Source organism: Populus alba, chromosome 10 (assembly GCF_005239225.2).
Source record: "Populus alba chromosome 10, ASM523922v2, whole genome shotgun sequence".
Lineage (NCBI taxonomy): Eukaryota > Viridiplantae > Streptophyta > Magnoliopsida > Malpighiales > Salicaceae > Populus > Populus alba.
Genome location: NC_133293.1, coordinates 1,283,885 through 1,306,454, shown reverse-complemented (window position 1 = coordinate 1,306,454; position 22,570 = coordinate 1,283,885). Strand labels below are relative to the sequence as shown.

General features: G+C 31.8%; 3 protein-coding genes across 3 annotated transcripts; 1 reads left to right on the top strand and 2 right to left on the bottom strand.

The window, feature by feature from the left end:
- Nucleotides 1-3,129: 3,129 nt before the first annotated feature.
- On the top strand, nt 3,130-4,340 carry LOC118061013 (RING-H2 finger protein ATL2). The gene has a single exon (XM_035074351.2). It carries the CDS (start codon nt 3,267-3,269, stop codon nt 4,152-4,154), a length of 888 nt encoding a protein of 295 aa, XP_034930242.1. The 5' UTR covers nt 3,130-3,266; the 3' UTR covers nt 4,155-4,340.
- Nucleotides 4,341-13,126: 8,786 nt separating this feature from the next.
- Nucleotides 13,127-18,376, bottom strand: LOC118061016 (condensin-2 complex subunit H2). The gene is made up of 11 exons (XM_035074354.2): nt 17,880-18,376; nt 17,618-17,717; nt 16,650-16,756; nt 16,432-16,574; nt 15,906-16,338; nt 15,632-15,807; nt 15,386-15,556; nt 15,202-15,300; nt 14,519-14,620; nt 14,267-14,428; nt 13,127-13,752 (listed from the first exon to the last, which is right to left on the bottom strand). Exons 1-11 carry the CDS (start codon nt 18,052-18,054, stop codon nt 13,480-13,482), a joined length of 1,941 nt encoding a protein of 646 aa, XP_034930245.1. The 5' UTR covers nt 18,055-18,376; the 3' UTR covers nt 13,127-13,479.
- A 2,128-nt stretch (nt 18,377-20,504) lies between these two features.
- Nucleotides 20,505-22,325, bottom strand: LOC118061015 (putative pectinesterase/pectinesterase inhibitor 28). The gene is given in 3 exon segments (XM_035074353.2): nt 20,505-21,202; nt 21,307-22,231; nt 22,233-22,325. Coding segments are annotated over 3 exon segments (1,716 nt in total).
- Nucleotides 22,326-22,570: the final 245 nt, after the last annotated feature.

The following is a 22,570-nucleotide window of genomic DNA, read 5'->3' as shown; positions in this document are numbered from 1 at the left end:
TATCTCTAACCCGGGTGTATAAGTTTAAAGGACTGGATTACTCCGTTGGTAATTTAGATGATATAAGAGCTTAAAAAATCTCTATGAATAAACAAACCAAACCTAAACCTTTATGGGTTATATTATATCTAATAGAATGGACCCTTTAGGACATGACTTAATAACATGTCATTTACATCCATGCTCTCACTTTATATATCGTGTTCTTATTACATCTCCACCAACTCTTATAGAAAATGTGAGATGATAGAGCATATAACCACCAAGGATATGAAGGTTGCGTTAGAGTAGGGTTAATGGAATGTAAGGGATTGCTTGCTGACTAGATTCATGTCCTAATTACCTGAACATGTGAAGTTGGATGAAAGACCTCTGGGTGTGAGTCAGTTATTAGATTGTTGGGAAAGATTTTCTTCTCATGACCAATCTAATTTTGAGAAACAATATAGCAACATTGTGCAGTTGCTCAAAACCAAGATCCAATAATTATGCTTTCAAGCTCTAATAGAATTTTGGGATCATGAATACAAATGCTTCACTTGTTCTGATCTATATCTTGCCTTCACGAACTCCGACTCACCTGAAATTTTTATCCCAACATAGAAAAATATCTCTAGACTCTTCTGGTAAAATTTAAGCTCGATCCAACAATTTGATTTGGAATTATGCTTAATAGATTAAAACTGGATGATAGAAAAATTTATGATAAAATCTGAATCTGACCTTACTTAGATCGTATCAATCTAACTTCACAAACTCTTAATTCACCATAGTCTTGGACTCCATTGCAGATTAATACCTTAAGTTTGTTATGTCAATGGAAATAGCAAACAGACTTTGAGGTGTAAAGATCATTATTTTTAAAATATTAATTGCCCCCATTATATTTGTTGCAGGGTTAAATCAATATACATTTAGGATATAACAAAGCTTTAAACTTATAAACAACAACTTTTATAAGTTTTTTAAAAAAATTTGTTTGATTTAAGATTAACGCAAACAAACAGTTTGTAAGGAAAAAAATAAAGAGAGAATAATATTGTTTTCTTAATTGATTTATGTCAATATCAAATTAATATTTATAAAAATAATAACACTTTTTTAGAAAAAAAATGTCTAGATAATTTAGAAGACACACCTCTTCAGAGTATCTATAAAGTTTAAAATATGCATATCTTTAGACCAAAATATTTGTATAGTTCAAAAAGCTACTTTTCAGTCAAATTAACTGAATAACTTAACATAAGATGTCATGCTTAATTAATTTTAAAAATAAAAAATTATTTATTTTATATAATGCCAACTACCCGGCGCACGCGTGCACATATATATCTTTCTTCCAACATCTAAATATGTATGTTGATTTGGTGTTCGTCATACTATTCACTGAATAATTCTCATAATTCTTTTTTTCGTTTTCTCCTCCTTTTATTTTCTTGTCTAATTCACTGACGTCTCTCTTTCACGCCATTCCTCTTTTCCTTCTTTTGTTTCCTTAATACTCCTCCCTGTAAAACTCTCTTCATTCCTTTTCACTTTCTTTTCTTCCTCCTGTCTCTCTCTACTGTGTTTTCTCTCGATTTTAACCTTGAGAGCTCTTTTCCAGGAACTACTCACTGCCTCACCCTTTTTCTTCCTTCCTTCCTTTTTTTCTTGCAATCCCTTCTTCCAGGGGTCTATTATAGGCGAAAGTAGGGGCAAATGAGTCTTTGGCTTGGCGAGATCATCACCATTGATCTCCAGAAAGACATCCCCACTGTTTTTTTGTAAACGTTACCTGTTATTTGCCTGAGTTTAAAGACTGAAGTAAGACACTCATCTGTCTATGTTGGTTTTTGGCTGTTTAGGCAGAGGTTTTTGGATGGAATTTCAGGAGCCCTCTGAGAAAAATACAGACCAGGAAAGGAATGGGAGCAAAGTAAATGATCTGATGAAAAGAGGGGACTGTTCGTTGTAGCGTGATGGACGCGTGAGAGAGAGAACCTTTTGTCCAAAACATGCCCGAGAGCCATTAATGCACCTCCAGTATAGCCATGCGGAGAGACAAAAAGAATGGCTGCCTCCTTATTTCTCCCAACGGCGTCGTATAGACATTTCAAATATTTTTGGTGAAACTCACCGCTTCACCTAAGATCTTTTCTTTTTTCAGATTCAAATAAAACGAGGCCGTGTTTTTTCCAAAGTTCAATTAGGGTTTAAATTCCCCTAATTCAAATTTAGTCTCTGATCGTGTACATCTAGCAATTAAAACCTCAATTGGTCAAAACTTTAACAGTCCTTTCAATTTAACCCCTGGAGTCTTCGATTGCAAGTGCTCCCAAATTTCATGCGCTTAACATATTGGTCCTTGATCTCATAATTCTTCAATTTATCCCTCGATTGACCCTTTAAACTTTCAATTATTTCAATTTCACCCCTTAGTATGTCAATTAAGCCTTCAAAGTTTTAGTGCCTATTCATTTTGGTCCTTGTACCTTTAAATATTGCAATTTGGATCCTATTTGGCTACCAAACTTTATTTTTTCTTTAATTAAACTTCTATTTAGATATTGGCAAAAAAAACAATAATTTGCGTAGGATCCAAAACTATTGTTCTTAAAAGAAGGAGAATGATTTCTAGTAAATGATTACAAAATCTTTTTGTCCTTAATTATCATCTCATAGAGCTTCCAGCAACAATATTTATAATGTCGCAATTAATCGAGAAATGCAATTTTTCACAGAGATTGCTTCGATATTAGAATCTTAAATAAAGTCTCGGCTAGCTACCGGTGACGACGAAGATCATCTGCTAAAGGTGGTATAGAAGAAAAATGAAGCTGAGGTTCTGAACTCAAGCCAGTATTATTAATACTTTATTTAATATATTTTAAATCTTGTTTTTTTCTTTCTTTCCAAGAATGTTCTAGGGTTTCTTCCTCGTCCTTTGCCTGCCTGATGTCTTCTCCTTAATAGGCTAGGCCCACGCAGTTGACATCTAATAAAAAAAGCCCAGGCATTGCCTGGAAGCGTCCTGGAAGCCTAGGTCCTCTCTCTCTCTCTCTCTCTCTCTCTCTCTCTCTCTCTCTCTCTCTCTCTCTCTCTCTATATATATATATATATATATATATATATATATACATATCGTTCTATATTATTACTTCTCTTCTTCAAGTACCAACTCCATAAACATTCTCTTACTCATCATTTACAAGCTAACCCACTTTCTCTTTCTTCTCCTCTTATAATTCCACACATACAGCAACTGTCATAACCACAATCAAGAAATGGACTCGGACTTGGGAGATCCACCAAAGGAATTTAGAGAAGGCTATGCATTAAGTGGCAAGATAATGCTGAGTGCTGTTGTTATTCTTTTCCTTGTTATCATTTTAATGGTTTGTCTCCACCTTTACGCTCGCTGGTACCTCATCCGCGCACGGCGGCGCCATATCCGCCATGCCCGCAACCGCCGTAACCATCTTGTATTCTACGTCGACTCTTCCAACAACCCTACCATTGTCACAACTCAAGTCACACGTGGCCTTGAAGAGACCGTCTTAAAATCGCTTCCTGTTTTTGTGTATTCAGGAAAAACCCACCAAGATTCGATGGAGTGTGCGGTTTGTTTATCCGAGTTTCAGGAGAACGAAACGGGTCGGACCTTGCCTAAATGTAATCATAGCTTCCACATCGAGTGTATTGATATGTGGTTTCATTCTCACTCCACGTGCCCTCTCTGTCGCTCTCCGGTTGAGCCGGTGACGGAAAGCCCGGTTCAAGATGGTCCCGGTTGCGGGATTTCGGTACCGGGTTCGGGTTCCAGTTCGGGTACCACGTGTCAGCATGAGGAGGATCGTGTGGGTTCGGCTTCTACGTCGTCGTTTAATGACAGAAGGAAACGGGTGGAGCTTATCGGGGTGACCATCGAAGTGCCTAGGAGAAATGGGAATTTTGAGGATGAGTCAAACACTGAGTCGCCATCAGCGAGTCACGCGTTTAGATCGCCAATGAGTCGGATGCTGTCTTTTAAGAGGATGCTAAGTAGGGAAAGAAGAGGTGCTGCGTCTCCTAACGTGGCTAGCTCTGTGAGTTGCGGTGGTGAGTCAGGGACGACTGAGATGGATATTGAAAGAGGGCAGGATGAGTCGATGCCTCAGCAAACTCGGTGCTAAAATCAACGGTGGACGATTAAAAAGCTACGTGGCGGTTGTCTCATGGAGAAAACAGGCGGCGATTTTCAGTCGCTTAAGTGGGGCACAGTGTGGGCACTCGTTGGACGCCGCCTTGGGCTCAAATGTTTAGCTTTGACTTGTATATAATGAAATGAATATCTTCTTATTATTTTTTATCCTTCTTAATTTTGTGTACTATGATTTTATTTTACAGAGATTTAGACAAAGGTCGTTTTGTATTGGAAAGTGAATTTTTTTAGTATGTATTAGATTTTAAAAAATAAATATATTTAAAATATTTTTTCCTAAGAAAAAACCTAAAATGTCAGAGTTGATATGATAAATTTGTGATTTATATATTCAATTAATTTTTTTTTCCATTCACTACTAAGTTTTTTTTCTTTAATTATTTTAAATACACATTCTAGGGCATCAAGAATAAAATTAATGATTGCCTCCGACATTGAATTCAAAAATTAAAAAAAAAAAAAAAACGTATCCTACCATTCTCTTATTATCATTATTATTATAACATAACTTTAATTTCACACCTCAAATATGAGGTTATAGATGGGAAATAATTGCGCATTATATTAAGTCACTAAAATATAATATTTATAAATTTTAACAATTTTGATACACGTAATTCTCATAATTTTGATATAAATACTACTTTGTTTTATCAAATTCGAGAGTTGAATTTAATTTTACATGTTAAAAAGTGATGGAAAATGACATAATTGGGACGAAATTGAATACAAGGTCACTCATTTTAATAAATAATTTTGTTTTGTTTTTTTTTTATTCTATTTTTTTTTCTGGTTGACAACATATAAAAGGAAAAAAAATTTGATTTTTTTTTAATTTTTTAATGACAAATAACCGTTTTACTTTTAATGAGTCGTTTTGCTTTTATTTGACGATATTTTTTTTTCTTAGTACTACTAAACTCTATTTATTCTAAAACTTTAACTAGATTTAATTCAATATATTTTAAAATCCTTCGTAAAAATTTAGCTCAATTTGAAGGTCAGATTGAAAATTATATCTAATAATGTAAATATAGTCAAATTATGATTTTTTTTATCAAATTTCTTAATTTTTTCATAATTATGAAATTGTAATCCAAGCTAAAATATTATTTTAGAAGGCTCTACATAAATTTTTTTAAAAAATTTAATAATTTAATTAAGAATTATAAATTTTATTTTATATAAAACTAATAAAAAAATATTAATAAAATATTACTTGAAGCTTTGACATGGCTCCGCCCTTGAAGGTGAGAAGTAGGTGTCAAGCGGCCCAAACGAAGCATCGTTGTAGGGTAAGATGCCATTAAATTTAATAAAAAAAACCGATACTCCTACGATGTTGTTTGCACGATTGAAAAATTTCTTACACTTTTAATGAAATTAATTGCTCAAGCCGGCTTCTGACATGTGTTTTTCACCCAAACTGAATATATTTTAGTATCTTATTATGTACCAAACCGATTGATGTTGTGTCATTTTCTTGTCCAGGGATAACTCAATTTAAAAATTTAATTATAATAGATGAAATATAATAATAGTTATTTTTTTAAAAGTATTTTTTTATTTTAAAATATATTAAAAGAATATTTTTTTTTATTTTTAAAAATTATTTTTATCATCAATACATTAAAATAATCTGAAAAAATAAAAAAATATTAATTTAAAACAAAATTAATAAAAAAAAAAAACGCTTCTAATACCTAATACCAAACACCATAAACCGGATTAAAATCATATCCATTTAACAGCACTGTGTGTGTTTTTCCTTGACGGTACTGTGCTGGAGAGGATTTGTTTTTCCATGTCGTTTTCCTGTTGTTAACACGCTTTCACTGAGCCCCAGGCAGTAGGCACCAATAATACAGTGTTTGATTTGCAATAATCCCATTAAAAGCATTAAAATAGCTTTAAGAGGAAAATACGCAAGGAGAAGCGGTGCTATCTTTGGAAGCCTTCTCCTCCTTTCCTCGATGTTTCATTCTAGCTGATGTCATTGAAGATGACATGAAGACTCATGGGTTTCTCTAGCATCGTTTCTTGAAGATAACGACATAATTCCTTTTTTTATTTTTACATGTCATTTTAGAAATATAGTTATAATTATTTTTTAAACTATTTTTTATTTAAAAATATATTTAAATAATATTTTTTTATTTTTAAAATCAGTACATAAAAATAACATAAAAATACCAAAAAAATTTAATTTAAAGCAAAAAAAAATTAAATAGTTTTTAAAACACAAAAACAAACAAGACCTTAAATGTACATCTTTTTTAAATATGTAGATATAAATTTGGATAATAATTTATTTAAAATCGAATTATAATATGAATGTATGGTTCAAAGAGAAGTAAGGAAAAGGTATTGGTTTATTTAGAAGTATAATTATGATTGTTTTTTAAAGTGTTTTTTATATTTAAAATATATCAAAATAATATTTTTTTTATTTTTAAAATCAGTACATAAAAATAACATAAAAATACCAAAAAAATTTAATTTAAAGCAAAAAAAATTTTTTAATAGTTTTTTAAAACACAAAAACAAACAAGACCTTAAATGTACATCTTTTTTAAATATGTAGATATAAATTTGGATAATAATTTATTTAAAATCGAATTATAATATGAATGTATGGTTCAAAGAGAAGTAAGGAAAAGGTATTGGTTTATTTAGAAATATAATTATGATATTTTTTATTTTTTAAAAAATTATTTTTAATTAAAAATAATAATTTAAAAAAAAAACATGATATAACCGTGTTTTTTAAACGCTTAATGCCATGTTTAGGGAACCAAGATGTCCAACGCCAATAGGCAAATAACACGTCATCCCTGTTCCTCCAGAGAGGTCCACACGCTTTCGTAACTTTAGCCTTGGGCTTTTAGGTATGTTCGTCCACACAAGGGAGCAAGTTAGAATTATTGTGTTGGTTATGCTGAATGCATTTTCATGGACGCTCTTCACACGTCTTATTAGTGGACACCCACCACCTAATCCCAAGACACAATTTCGTCTTTTTTTCTGTCTCCGGAGTCACTCTTCCTTCGAGGGAGGGTGGTAAGATATTTTTATTTGAAAATATATTAAAAAAATTATTTATATTTTTAATATATTAAAAAAAATATAAGATATAGTTTTAAAAAAATCAAAATTCTTTAAAAACATGGTTCAATTATAGAGTGTCAAATACTATCTTAATGTTATTAAACCCGATATCATGAGTTAATATCAAATCTAATTGAATATGAATGAATTAATTAATTAGATAAAAATTTATTTTGATTTTTTTAATAAATAATTTTTTTTTAATTATGTGATCCAAAATTCAATCTAATAACTTGGGGTATCTATAGGAAATTAGGAGGGAGAGCGGGCATGCAACATTATTAAGTATTAGTTAATTAGTTGTTGGAAAATCATGGTTATTTCATATCATGAAAACTTTGAGGATCCTTCCTTAGTCGGCTGAAACGAGTGATATTTGCGACGACTTTTTCTTAGTGATTATCTTTCATTACCATAAAGTCAAGAAATCAACGAGTTCTTCCACTTGATTCTTATGTGACAACAAATGAAATCGGTGCGGATGATGGTTGCTTGACCAAGAAATACCGACTACTTTGACTAATTTAATAGAATGGTGTTATTTCCACTTCAATACTTTTATTATTATTATTATTATTATGACTAATATATTCCTTTAAATATACTACAACAACAACAATAATATAAAATAAATTATTATAAAAAAAACATATGTTTGAAAGATTTTATTTTTAAATTTGTTTGCTCCAAATTTCATAGTACTTTACTAGTTTACTAAATTGCACTAAGTTGCTGTTCAAATAAAAAAAAAATTGAACATGAAAAAATATCCAGGTTATAGGGAATTTTTGGTATTGTTTTGAAATCTGACCTATAAAGTCAATCTTCTAACCTCCCTACTTCATTTTCAAATTAAATTGTGTATGAATTGCCTAAATATGACCTAGTTGACTTGGTAAGTTTAAATGTAGCTTCTTTTTTTAATATTGAGATGATAATATAATGAATTTATATTGGCTTCACAACTTAACCTATCAAAATCACAACCCCGATCATTGATTTTATTAGATTTAATAATTTTATTTTGGTTTATATTTTATGAGGTTATTGTGGTCTTAAATAAATATCTTAGTATTTGGTTAGTGTTTGATTTTTCAAGAATATATTTTAAAATCAACAAAATATTAAAAAATTAAAAAAAAAAAAAATCAAAGAAAAAAATTAAGAGTGCTTGCAAAGTTCATTTAAACAGTGTAAGAAAGTGATTTAAATTCAACTCTTTTACTAATTTTAGTAAAAATACATATTTTCTTAAATAACAGGATATAACTTTAAAATAGAAAGTATTATATACAATTACTATACTTTTTAGTTCCTATTATGTACCTTCAACAATGAAGTCACTAACAATACTAAATTATTAGTAATTGTTGTAGGAGATATCTCCATAAATTAAAGAGAAAAAAATGAGCCATCATATAATTTTATAATAATTATAAAGCCGTAATTAGTCTATTAGAGATTATTAAGTAAATAATTAATTATGCTAAGTGAAAGATGAAAATCATTTTAAGACATCTTACTTAGAGATAAGTTGCTTCTTATTTGTATTTTTATGACAAAATATACTCATAATGTTTATACACTAAGTTTTTGTCTAAACGTATTCACATATTTATAGTAAAAGGACTAGAAAAACCTAAGACAATGATATTTGATTTAGACCCGACAATTAGGACCAATCCTTACATTTAGAATAAAAGCGTTGAACTCGAGAGGATGGTAAATAATAAATGATCTTTTGGCCTGTGTTTTTTTGTTATGTCCAAAATACTACCATGACTTGTTAGTTTTTTTTTTTTATTTGAATTTATTTTTTATGTTTAAACATATTAGAGGGTGCTTTAGGCTTTAAAATATGTTCAGTAAGAGTTTTTGGATGTTTTCAATGTGTTTTTAGACATAAACAAGTTGAAAATAGATTTTAAGGATTAAAATATTCAGTCATTGACACTATAAATAATCTATCAAATTATAAATGTTTTACACTTTTGCCTCTATAATTGTTTTATCTGTTAAATTTGATTTTTATTTTTTTAATTGTTATTTGTTCTGTTTGAGATCAATTTTTTAATTTTTCTTGCAAATTTCATCCCCCTCAAGTTTTTTCTATCAAATTTTGTTTCCATTGTTTTTGTTGTTGTTTTTTTTTTCTTATGCAAGTTTTTTTATTAATATATTTTTCATGATTTCATCTTTTAAAATTAAATTTGTTAAAAGTTAAGCTTCTTGATTGAACCTAGATCTAGGATTTCACAAACTGCAGGTTTTAAAGATTAAACCAAGTTTAGAATGTTTGTTCAAGTTTGCTTGGGTTTTTTTTTTTTTTTTTTTTATTTTTATCTCTTTTTTCTTTTTTTTCTTTTTGTGTGGTTTGAGTCTATTGTTTTATGGATTAGACCTGGTGTCCGAGTTTGCTTTTTTTTTTTTTTTTAAGCTAGTGTTTTTTTATTTTTTATCCCTTTTTTTGTTTTTGTTTTTTTTTATTATTTTTTTCGTGGTTTGAATCTATTGGGTTAGCCCTTTATATATTTTTTAATTTCACCCCTTACCATTTTTTATTCTATAAATAATCTATCAAATTATAAATGTTTTTCAATTTAACCCTCTATGATTTTTTTTTCTTTCAAATTTGATCCTGATTTTTTTAATTGTTATTTAATTTTTTTGGATTTTTTTTTTCAAATTTCATCCACTTTAGTTTTTGCTCTCAAATTTTATCCTCATTCTTTTTTTTTTTGCAATTTTTTTATTAATATTTTTAATGATTTCATCGTTCAAAACAAAATTGATTGATAGTTAAGTTTATTGATTGAAACCGAGTTTAGGATTTAATGAATTACAAGTTTTAGAGATCAGATCAGGTTTACGAGGTTTACATATATTTGCTTTGTTTTTTTTATTTTATTTTTAAAAGCTGATATTTTCTTCTTTTTCTTTAGAGTTTTATTTTATTATTTTTTATAGTTATGCCTTCTATTAGATTAGTTTTAAGTTGTTTGATAATATGAAGAAGCTTGAGTCTATTTTTTTACTTTTTTTTTGTTATTTGTTTTGTCAGTTTATTTATTAGTGTTGTATTTTTTTTTTTTCATATTACTTAAATTATCACTTGAACTAATGCCTCGGCGGGTTGTTTTCCCAAACATTTTTGACGTAAAAAAAAAAGAATCTGCTCGGCCCGCCGGAGCATGGATAACAAATATAGTGTTTTACAAAACCTTAATTGTTTATATAGAGACAATAGCTTTTTCAATTAAAAGGCATCATTGTTTCACTATCCTGTTGCCAGTCTTAGAGCAATCCGTTCCGGCACAATCCCGGAATAAGGTAGAAATGCAGTTCGTTCCTATTCTATTCCTGGACATCTGAGATGAGGAAACTCCTACCGCTGCTACCTTGATACTTTTTATTCAAATATCTTTATTGATATTAAAAAAAAATGTTATAATTTTGTCAAAATATAAAAAATGCATTAAAAAAACCGATTTTTATAGAAGATGTGCAGTATTTTTTAATGTTTTTTAAATTAATGTTTTTTTTATGAATATATATATTTTGATTACCATAAAATAAAATAAAAACTCTATTTTTGTAACGACCGTATGGCATCGCATGTTCTATATAGTAAAGTGTAGTTAACTGGGAATAAAAAATAGAAAGACACCAACAATTCCCCTTGCCGGAGAAATCTCAAGGTCTTGTCTAAAGGCCCAATTCAATTCACTTATACTTCAGCCTGCCACAGTTTCGAGCATTTAATTTGGGCTACAAAGGGAAACTTTCAAATAGAGACATTGTGCTTCAAGAGATGAGTGTTTTCATCATTGTTTAAAACCCGGATACGAGATAACCCGGATATAATTGATTTAGAGTCTAGATTAATTCAAGTTGAAAAAAAAACTTGGTTGATATGTAAAAAAACATGGGCTAATCAAGTGAAAACTTGATTATTAACATTTTAATTTTTTTTTATCTAAACAACATTGTTTTAATTAAAAAAAAAAAATTGAATCAACCCTTGAATTTAGTCTAAAACTTATAATTGTAATGTATAGATTTTTAAGTTATAGTTTATAAAAAAGACTTTCTAAGTTTTTTTATATAAAGTTGCAATTTAGAATTTATTTTATGATTTATCAAGAAAGATATGATTTATTTTCTAAGCTTCTATTTTTTTTTTTTGAAAAGAATGATTTTTCTAGCTTATTTTATTTCTCCAACAAACCAGATCCAATCAGATAATAGAAATAAGTGATGGAGTTGAATATTCTAATTTAAAAAAAAAAAAGCAGAGAGAGAGAAGTAAAATTCAACTCCAATAATTTTAATTTCAAACTTTATTTTCTCCTTTTGTTTTAGTTTTTTTTATTTTAGTGAAAGAAAGAAGGGGTCATTGTATTCTGGTTTAGAGCGAGAAAATTGTTATTGAGAAAGATTTTGGCCATCAAAACAGACTATTTTTGTATCAAAAGGTTTTATGTGATGAGGAGGTTACAATTAGGTGTGTTGTTTTTACCTTATAAACACCTAAAACACATATCTAAGCTCAAAAAGATTTTTAGTTTCGAGTTGATTTTAGATTTTAGAACGATTTTTTTTTTCATATTTTAAGAGGTTATAGATTGGTTTAACAAGGTTTATAGGGTATTTCTTATATGTTTTGGGTAAAAACAAATGGGTTCAAATTTGTTTTTTAGGTAAAAAAAACCTTTATTTTTCCAGCCACACCAGTGGCTAGATTCTAGAATTTCCAGATAAAGCGTTATTTTTTTTTTACCTTGCAACTGGGTGGATAACATGTCGTTCGCCTCATTAAACTTAAAAAAATTAAAGGCCCATGAACATGTTTTTTCTTGATTGGGCCAAGCGCCAGGCTTGGTAGCACCTTGCCTCATTGCTTTTTTTTTTTTTTTCAATTTTTTTTTATATTAATGGCTTTTTTATGTTTTTTTTTAATTTATATTTTAATTAATATTCCTTCTCTATAATTTGTTTTTTGGGTTTTTTAGCCTTTATTGAATAACTATTATTTTTAATTATATTAAGTGTGTTTAATTTTTTGCATGGATTAAATATTTATTCTTTATAGTATTTTTAATATGTGCAACCTTTCATAATATCATTTTCTTTTTATTTTATTCAATAAATTTTATGTGTGTACTCTATTACAAATTGATTTTTATAAATAAATTTATTATAAATTAAAAATAACCAGATAAATGACTCTTGTTATAATATTAAATATCCTGATATACAATGGTGTCTTGATTTTTCTAATTATATTTTTATTTATCATTAATTACTTTTTTTTCATTTATTTACTCAAATAGTTCATGATTTATTTAATTGGATGCATGTATAAGTTTTTTCAATTAACATTTATGATTTTTTAATATAAAAAAACATGTTGAAAAATTTTACCCGTTCCTTTTTTTTTTATATATCTTGTATTAATGTTTTCAATTTAATCCTTATTTTTATGATTTTTTGATTTTTTTTAAAATTTTTTTATTGTTTTTAATTTTATCTTTCAATCCTCCAAGTTTGATAATGTATTTTTTTTTTTTCCCGTCGTTGATAAGTTATATATAATACTAGATTTAATGACTTAAATATCTTAATGAAAGAATAATACAAACACTAACCTAGTTCTATCACTATTTCTATAGCTTTTTGTCAAACAAAAGATACCAGCAACTGTTCAGGTGTGCTTTTACATCAATCAATTCATAACCAATTGGTTACCAAAAACAAAGAACAAAAAAAATAATGCAGAGAATAACACTGCAAGCATCTCGAAAAATTGACAGTAAGCACTAAGCACTAAGCAGATTGGCAATTGGCATTATTACAAGGCACAAGAACAAAATCATTGTGCAGTTAAATTAGTAGTGTTATTACAAGGGCATTTGACCTGCAAGTCCGTGAAATATTAAATATATTACACATTCTAGCTTATCATTGTCTATACCATATTGAAACCAGGGCCGGGACACTCGACTCCAGATCTGAGTCACGGATCAGGAGGTTAATCTAGGTTACGGGTTGGCAAATCAACCGAACAGCCAGGCCAGGTCTCGGAACTAATGATCTATGCTCAATGATACAAAGTTACAAATAATGCAATAATCACATTGTTAATGCACCAAGCCAATCAGCAATAAAACTTGCTTATGATGCCTTGGTCACCCTGCTGAATGTAAGTCAACTGGCTCAACAACTCGAGATCTTCGCCTCTTCTTACCTTCAGGTGTGCACCTTGTGTTACCATTCTTGCCCAGCTTCGGACCTCCTTTTCTTATTGGTGATTTAACTCTCTTTTTTGACAGTTGAAATTGTCTTCCTTCCTGTTCTTTTTTATGACCGAGGAGCCGGACGTGGAAAGGATTGACAGCCGTGTAACAGAATGACTCGGTATTAGCTTGACTCCTATCAAAATCAACTTCTCCATTGTTGACCTGAAATTGGAGAAATCATGGTGATTCTTTTAGCATTTGAAAGCAATGCATATCTATTTCACTCCAAATGACTCCAATATTACTGATTGTATCCAACACACAAACTTCATTCGCAATAACAGAAATTTACAGTGTCATTAAGAAAAATGATTTAGAGCTAGTAGCCTACACATCGCAAGTTTGAGGCCTGAGAGCAGTTGCTATAGATATTTAAGGGTACGGGCCACTTATTTTAGAAGCTGTTCTATTTTAAGGTATTGTAGAGCGTGTTTGACAGTGTGGTAATGGTTGCTTTTCAAATAACTTTTCGTGCCGAAATGCATGTCAATGATGTTTTTTCATTTTTTAAAAATCATTTTGACATCAACACATCAAAACGATCCAAAAAGTACAAATCGCATTAAATTTTAGTAAAAAAAAAAAAATTTCAAATTTGGTGGGAACGCGGTTTGCACCGCGTTCCCAAACGCTTCTTGAGTATGCTTCCTAGATTGAAATAGTGAAAGAGAACTACCAGCTGAAGAAGTGCGGAGAAGGTTCGAGCCACATCATGTTTTTCCTGGCCCTTCACAACATCTGTAAAGGCCATGACATGTTTTTGACTGTCTGTTTCAAGAGAGAGTTTGTCAACAATCCTTTCACCATAGGCATGAATGTCAAATGGCGGATGTGAGTCCTATTAGAAACAAAATTCACCTTCAATTCAAAGCCAGTAAAAAGATTTGAGCAACTAAAGAGCAGCAAAAAAAATTGAGGTGAAAGTTACTTGTTCTTCCAAGTTTTGCTCAATTTTCAGTTTCCATGATGAAACCCGAGCAGCCAGTTCAGTTTGCTTCTCAGTTTCAGCTATATTGGCGAGCAGAGCATCCTACATATGAAAGGTGGGTAAGCTACAACATACTCTGGCAATAATTGGGCAAAAGATTATATCTGAGAGAACACAATCAATTCCAAAATTTTTGGGACCAGGTTGATCTCGTAATTCAACTACTACAATCTCTAAAATCATTGCTTTCAAAAACTACACTTGCATTTCCTGAGAATTTTAAATCTAAAGAGAAACCAGCAAAGTGCACAAATCTACATTGATGAAAGCTAAGTTTCGGAAATTGACATAAGTACATGCAGAGGATTGAGTATGTGTAAAAGACCTGCAAAGAGAGCAGAACTTATTCATCTTGCTTTTCAAGACAAAAATCAGGAATTTGTGGAAAGGAATACATATGATAAAACAAACTTTACAGACTACTTTCTAAAAAGAGTGCATGTTCCACAAATATTTGGTGGCAAGTCACGGAAGAATTTTGGACAGGTAGAAAAGTCAAATACTTTACCCAGCAAAGAAATTTCACCCAAGCTACCTGAAACAAATACACGAATATGTGTGCATGTACTATTGCCATGAACTAGGTTAGATTTAGTCAAAAAGTGATAGAAATGCAAGCTTACAAGGTGAGATCGACATAGATCTTCCAGGCTTGCTTGAGATCTTTGATCTCCATGTCCAAAATCTTTATAGGTGTCAAAGTGAGTCCCACCATCATCATGCTGTGTAAATCAGTCAGTAAGCAACCTAATAGTTCCTTCTATACTATTGCAAATACAAACTAGAACAAAACACAAGCCTGCCAACCTTTTCATGTAAAGGGGGTGATGAATCTTCATTCATGCATTCTGAAATCTCTTCATCAGGCTGCCCGAAATCAGGGATCCCAGTGTCATATGCATTGTCTTCATTGTCATTCCCAGAGTTACCAGTAGTATCAGGAATATTATGTCCTTCATTAGTAAGAGATTGCCTCAGCTGCAATTGTAACATCAGGTATGATATGACAATCACAAGAAATTAACATAAAGACATTAACAGAAAAACCAATACCTTTTCATATAATGTAGGAGATCGTGTGTTCCCATGGTTTCCAATTTTGTTTTGCTGTGTTTCCCATATTTTGGCAAGCTCTGGACTAATAGTACCATGCATCCTTGCAATTGGAAACAGAGCAGTTATAGAGGTCTTCTCAGCAGATTGTAACCCATTCCTTCTGAAATCTTTTACTGCTTGTTAAGGGAAATCCAATATGAGTGTGAAGTAGGCATATAACATACTACAGGGAAAACAGAGGGGAAAAAAAAACAGACACAAATTCAACCACCTTTCTTAAAAGGTTTCACTTTTAAGTTCCCAGGTTCATGGGGGTTCAAAGGCTTCCAGGGATCATCACTGTCATCTGAATCTTCTGCATTCTCAGGATCTGAATATCTGTCTTCCATTTCGAATCCAGGATTCTCATCAAAATTATCATAGACAGGAGGGTCAGGCCTGATCTTACAACCATTAACTCCAAAACTGCAACCAGCAACAGGGGATGGCATAGGATTGGCATCCCGATTCTTTCCAAGAGAAGGCTTGTTAGCAGTTCCTCCAGAACGCCTTGTTGGGGACTGAAAGGTCTTACGTATTGAGCTGCCCCTGTAAGGACCATTTTGTGCCCTTCCAGTATCATCTGCTTTCAAAAAATCATTTATGGCTAGGGCATCACATGGGTCTAAGAGAATAAAATCTTGGTAAAGATCATTGGTGGCTAACTGCAACCATGTAGGGGAAAAAAAAACAAGTGATTTAGATTGGGTCGGAAGCATAAAGCTCAGTATACTATAAAGTGGAAGTACATGTAATACCAGATATGACTCTAATTCCCCACCATCACCACTGCTATCTAAGCAATCACCTTCAAGAACAACAAGATTTGCTGGTGGTTTCACAAAGTGATAGAAAGAAGCATCTTTGCTGGTTGAAGCATCTAAGCAATTCCTTGCATCCACTGAAGTATAATGAATTTTTTTTAGCCATGAGTTACATCGTAACTGCATCAAATAGAGGGCAGATTTAAGCATACCTGGGACATCATCTGAGACCCAAAATTCATCATTTTCTTCATCAGAAACTGCACGGGAACCACTTTGTTCAGTCTGGACAGATGTGCCCTCTGATTGCTCCTGCTGCCTGTTTCAAAAATTTATAAAACCAATTTAAAAATCATTTCCATGGGATGGTACCACTGATCGTTTGGACTTCAAAACTACACATTTAAGCCTTAAATGGCTTTCCTGTGAGAATATAAATTTTTATTTGTGGTGTCTCTTTATTCTTCATGACATCGATGTTGTTTGTAATCCCTAGTTGAATTTTAGCGGGTTGGTCTGATGTGAGAAGTTATGGGAAAGAGTATAATGAAGAGCCTTTAATTTTTTAATTTCTAATAATCCGTGTTCCACAACAATTAATACTTTTCTTGGAAAAAACAAGCAGGGTTTTGTACTTGACTGTTCCAAATCCATTTATAAAACTCATAATCAATGAGTTAAACTGCCTATTGACAGCTAACAGAATCCACAGTACAGCCTAGAAATTCTTTATCAAAATATAGCAACATATAACTGCACTTAGTATCCCAGCTCGACTAAAAGGTGACAATTGAATACATTTCTTGTCCTCTCTCAACCAGTAGCCATATTCTCTATCTCTAATTCAAGCAGTGGAAAAACTCTCAAAAAGGACAATTGAATGTCACAACTATGCGTATCATCATACACAAATTCTCAAGATTCTTAAAACTTCTAAGAGCAATCAATCATCGCAAAACACTTGCTTATCCTGATAAATGTAAGTTTGAGCAAAACCACCACACTTTCCATTTGAACTGTATTTAAATTTAAACCAAATGACAATCACCTTAACTATAAAAAAACCCAGAAACAAAGTAATTTACAGACATAAATTCTTAAACGAAATACATTTCGCATTGAAAAGGAACTTGGGAAGCGATCAAAACCCAACAAAATAGGTAAAAAAAAAAAAGAGTACCTTTTCTGAGATAGGAAGTCCAAAGCATGCAAAACCAAGTTGTATAAATACTCAACCTTCCTGCTATAAACTTGAACTGAACCTTGAAGCAATAAAGCAGCTACATTTTGCCACAAAAACAAAAACCCATTAAATCGCTCAACAACAGAACCCTAAAACCACAATTAATTCAAATAAAGCTCAAACCGTTGAACAATAAAGCAACTACATTCTTCCAAAAAAAAAAAAAACTACAACTTTTTTTTTTCAATAAAACCCTAACCTTCAGCGAAATTGACGTTACTATCCTCTTCGTTTCCAGCAATTTCACCAGAACAAATCTTTAACAAATAATCTTCAAGCTTTTTTGAAAGATCGACTTCCCAGTTGGCTTCTAAATCACGCTCTGCTTGTACTGTGTGGTACTTGCTTGCTTCTTCTTTGTTGTTATTAATCATTTTTTTGAATAATACTTGAACATTTCATTTGGGGGGCTTTCTAGGAAGCCCAGGAGTTGGGAAATTTGTGGGTGTTTGGTTGCCTGGAAAATTAGAGAGAGAGCGTGAAAAAATCAAAGAGTGTGAGATTTGGCCATTTGAGAGTTCAAAATTTTCGATGACTTTGTTTCCCGCTGCTCTTTGTTTCTGATTTTTGTTTCGTTTTATTTTGAGTTGTCTTTATTGAAGATTCGGAATCTCGGATATTCGGCTGGTTCGAATGTTATTTATTTACTAGCCAATTTCTATTCCATTTTCAATTGAACCGGCCCCCTTTAGTTTTACCAAGTTAGGGTTTATGAATCTTCTACAGTTGTAGTTGTGATCACCGTCGTTAAGCCTAACCTGACTTGTTGGCTCACTATTTAGCCGAAATTAGATTTTGGAGTTGTTTGAAAGTATCATTTTTTTAAGTATATTTTATTAAAAATATATATTAAAATAGTATTTTTTTTTATTTTTAAAATTTATTTTTACATTATCATATTAAAACAATATAAAAATATAACCAAATTAATTTTAAATAAAAATAAATAAATTTTAGTCAATTTTTGATTAGGCTACAATCTCACACAGGAACTTTAAATTATACTAGATAAAACTTGTTTTGGTTATACTCAATTAAGATGTGGGTTAATTCACCACCTAATCGATTCTTTCAAAACCCAATTTAACTTGTTTTTTTTTTTTAAATTTTAAAATAATAATATTTTTATTTTTTATTAAAAAAACTTGAAATAATATGAATTCAACTCAAACTCAAATTAACATACAACTTAAAATCTTGTATCATGTAGCTTTTTAGATTTAATAATATTTTTTGTGATTGGTTGCTACTTATTTACAAAACTCAACTTAGGTTGTATTTATTTTCTGGAAAGTGATTTTCGAGAAATTATTTTTTAAAATTTTTCTGTGTTTGTTTGCCATTATAAAAATTGATCAATAGAAAACACTTTTTCAGTCAAAGAAAAATTTGGTTTAGTTTCTAGAGAAGTGTTTTCCTGCAAAATTTGGATGAAAAACACTTTTCAAAAGTTGTGAAAAATTTAAAAATGTCATATTATTTGCTAATTATATCAAATTTGGTCCTCAAACTTTTGATTACAATATATATTTTGTTTTGAATATTTATTTTTCAATTTAATCTCTTAAAATTTAATTTTTATATTAACTTTGGTTCTCATTTTTATAATAGTTATTTTCTTTTTTCTTATCATTTTTTTATTGAAATTTTTTTATCTATCAAATTTGGTCCTCATTCTTTTGATTGTTACTTATTTTATTTGAAATACTTTATAAAATGTTAATTATTATTATTTTAATTTCTTCATCTTTCATTTTTTTATTTTTTAGATTTGATCTCTATTATTTTGATTATTATTTATTTTATTTGAAATAATTTATGAAATTATATTTTTTTTCAATTTCATTCTCATTCAACATTTTAATTTGTAAGATTTATTCCTCATTATTTTAATAAACTTGATAAAGATAAAACATTAATAAGTTATTTTCCAGCTTATTTTCTATGATATAACCAAACACTGGAAAATATTTTTCAACTTGTTTTTCATTACACTACTAAATATCGGAAAATAATTCATTTTCTCGAAATTCACTTTCCAAAAAAAAACTACTTTTCAGCAAACAAACGGGGCCTTATTAAACAAAGACAAAAGTATGGCAATTAAGGTGTTTTAAAATTTTATAAATTATGATAAAATATTTGATGTTAATAATGATATAAACGCTTTAGAAAAGGTGAAAAAAATTGATGTTCTTTTACATGTTTTTTTTTCTATTGTTTTTTATATCTATGTATTAATTAAAATTATTTAAAAATATAAGAAACATCAAATGAAAATATATATTTTTTAATTTAAACGCATTTTCAAATACCGTACAAATATATTATTTACTAAAACTTTACAAATAAGACGAACAATGAGAAAATTGGATTAAAGTAAAAACAAAGCACAAAATTAAAATAAAATAAAATAAAATAAAGCAGTATAATATTGCACATTATTTTACAAGGCAAGAAACCTACTGTGTTTATTATTAGGAAAATTCTCATGAATGTGAAGCAAATTTCCTACATAATATTATTGAAATTGCATCAACTTCTTTCGACATCGACTAAGTATGGGGCGGAGCCAGGCACCTATAAAGTATAAACCAATGGTATACATATAAGACGGGATGGAGTTTGCTGAAGTAAAAATTTCCTCTGATCATATTATGGCTGCCCCATGTCAATTACAAACTTGAGAAGCAAATTGATTCTGACGTTTTTCATTATTTTTCAGAATAAACAAGAAGTAAAGACAACGTATACATATACTGTAGAGTTGAATGCAGATATTTGAAGGACCAAATCATAGAGAGAATCTGTTGATTTTCTCATTCTACGCACTGATCATGCCAGCAGTGTAAGGCACGCCGGTTTGCGGGATCCATTCATCACCCTGAAGGAATTTTGCAGCAGTGTAGCCATCAGCTGCCTCTGGTGTAAGCTTTTTGATGCCAGCCCATTTTACTCTGTTGGTCTCCACCGCACCTTCTCCCTTGTTGCCGTACTCGGAGTAGAATAGTGTGTTCAGGCCAAAATTACCCATCCATGGCAACCAGCCTTCAGGAGCAATCAAGTCATCGATGTGAGATTGCATGACAATAGTCCTGGACAGCTCCCTCCATGGCCGCCCAAGATAGGCCTTGTTCTGCAACCTGACGGGAAAGTATTGAGGGTCTGCTGTGATCGTGCAGTTTTGGATGACGAAGCCGGTGGGCTCACGCGTCTCGTTCCTTCCTTGAGCTGTGACGATGCACTGTTGGTTTTCCAGTGGCTTCCTGACGACCAGTTTGCAGTTTTGGAAGAGAGCAATAGCATCGCCAAAGATGAAGTCAATTGTGCCTGTGATGGTGCAGTCACGGTAGAATTGACGCTTGGTGTGGGCATAGAGGGTGTCTTGGTAGCCATCTATCTGGCAATTGTAGAAGACAGACATGTCAGCTTGGACTCGGAGTGCCACGGCTTGGTGTCCTATTGCTCCGGCAGAGTTCTCAAATCCAATGTCCTTGGCCATGAAGTGATCTCCAGATATTGCTGTATGGTTACAAATGACAAGGCATTATTAATTAGATAATAAACTTCCAGACATTAAAGCTCCTTTCTATGGCGGCTCTCGAGGCAAGGATAGCAATACTTACAAACTGTTGCGGTCTTGAATGTTTGGACTCCATTAGCAAAGTTGAGATTTCCGGTGATCTTGGTCTTTGTAGGGCCATCACCAATCATCAGAACATGGGTATCGCTCCTTGAGAGGCTCACATGCTCCTTGTAAACTCCTTCCTTGATGTATAGCACAAAGGTTTCGTTTTTTTTCTTGGGGATGTTCTCGATGGCCTCGGCAATTGTTTTGTACTGACCGCTTCCATCCTGAGCCACAATCGCATCGGCCTTGATTGTTGCAGGAGTCTCTCTGAGGAGTAGCATCCTTTTTCCACCATTGATCCACGAAGGGAATTCATCATCAGCTTCTAGGAGTCTGCGGCTCGTCAGTCCCGGAATGTTCAAATCCTTGAGGATGGAGGTGACGCCATCAACCATGGCTAAGCCATTGCTGGTGAGCTGACTAGAAGCCATCAAAAGCTCTTTCATTTTCTCACCAGCTGAACCTGTTGTGTTCTCAAACCCGTCCAAGCAAGTCCGTTGATACGTGATGGTAGCGCTGAGCCAGACTTTAAGGTTATTTACATACTCGTCGAACTGGCTAGCCTGGAATGACTCTATAAGATCAAAAGAATGCTCGAGTTCAGCGATAGCATCGTCCATCAATTCACGGCAATTATCAAGAGCCTGGCTAGCCATCGGATCCTTGGCCAATTCTTTCAATGTGGTGGATCTATTGATGGCATTTTGGAGAGCTTCAATGGTAACCTTGAAACCAGCCTGGACAAGCTTCGAAGGATCGGTTGTGTTTCCCGCAGCTTTTGAGAGGCTTTCTTCACAAGTTTCTCTGTAATCTGTGGGTTGGCAAATAGCTTTGATAGATTTAGATGTCGTCGATATCTGCCCCTTAGGAGAGCTTTCTGGCTTCGAATCTCCTTGGCTGCCACCGATTCCAACAGCCACAAGCAACCACCATGGCCACCAGGATTATAGATGACACGCCAATAATAGCAAACTTCTTCTTCCCGGCGTTGGAACCATCATTACTCGATGCCATCTTCTTCAATGAAGTTATTAATGTCCTGAGCACAAAACTAAGACACTGAATATTATAGATCCAGGGTACGCCTATATATATATACACATATACCTATATTTCACTGCTGCTATCTACCATGAAAACAGAGGTTCCAGGACCTCTTAGGCCCTAAAAAATGTGAGACACCCCTTTAGACGAGGAGGAGCGAGGGAGGGAAGGCAAAAATAGGGATGTTCAAAATCCTGTTGCCTTGGGAAACGTGA

Excerpts from the sequence above, each read along its gene's own strand:
- LOC118061013 (XM_035074351.2), top strand. The coding sequence starts at position 3,267 with ATGGACTCGGACTTGGGAGATCCACCAAAGGAATTTAGAGAAGGCTAT.
- LOC118061016 (XM_035074354.2), bottom strand. The coding sequence starts at position 18,054 with ATGATTAATAACAACAAAGAAGAAGCAAGCAAGTACCACACAGTACAA. Across the intron at positions 15,808-15,905 it reads AGTGAAACCTTTTAAGAAAG|TAAAAGATTTCAGAAGGAAT; the intron begins GTGGTTGAATTT and ends CTTAACAAGCAG. Across the intron at positions 13,753-14,266 it reads TCTCCGCACTTCTTCAGCTG|GTCAACAATGGAGAAGTTGA; the intron begins GTAGTTCTCTTT and ends CTCCAATTTCAG.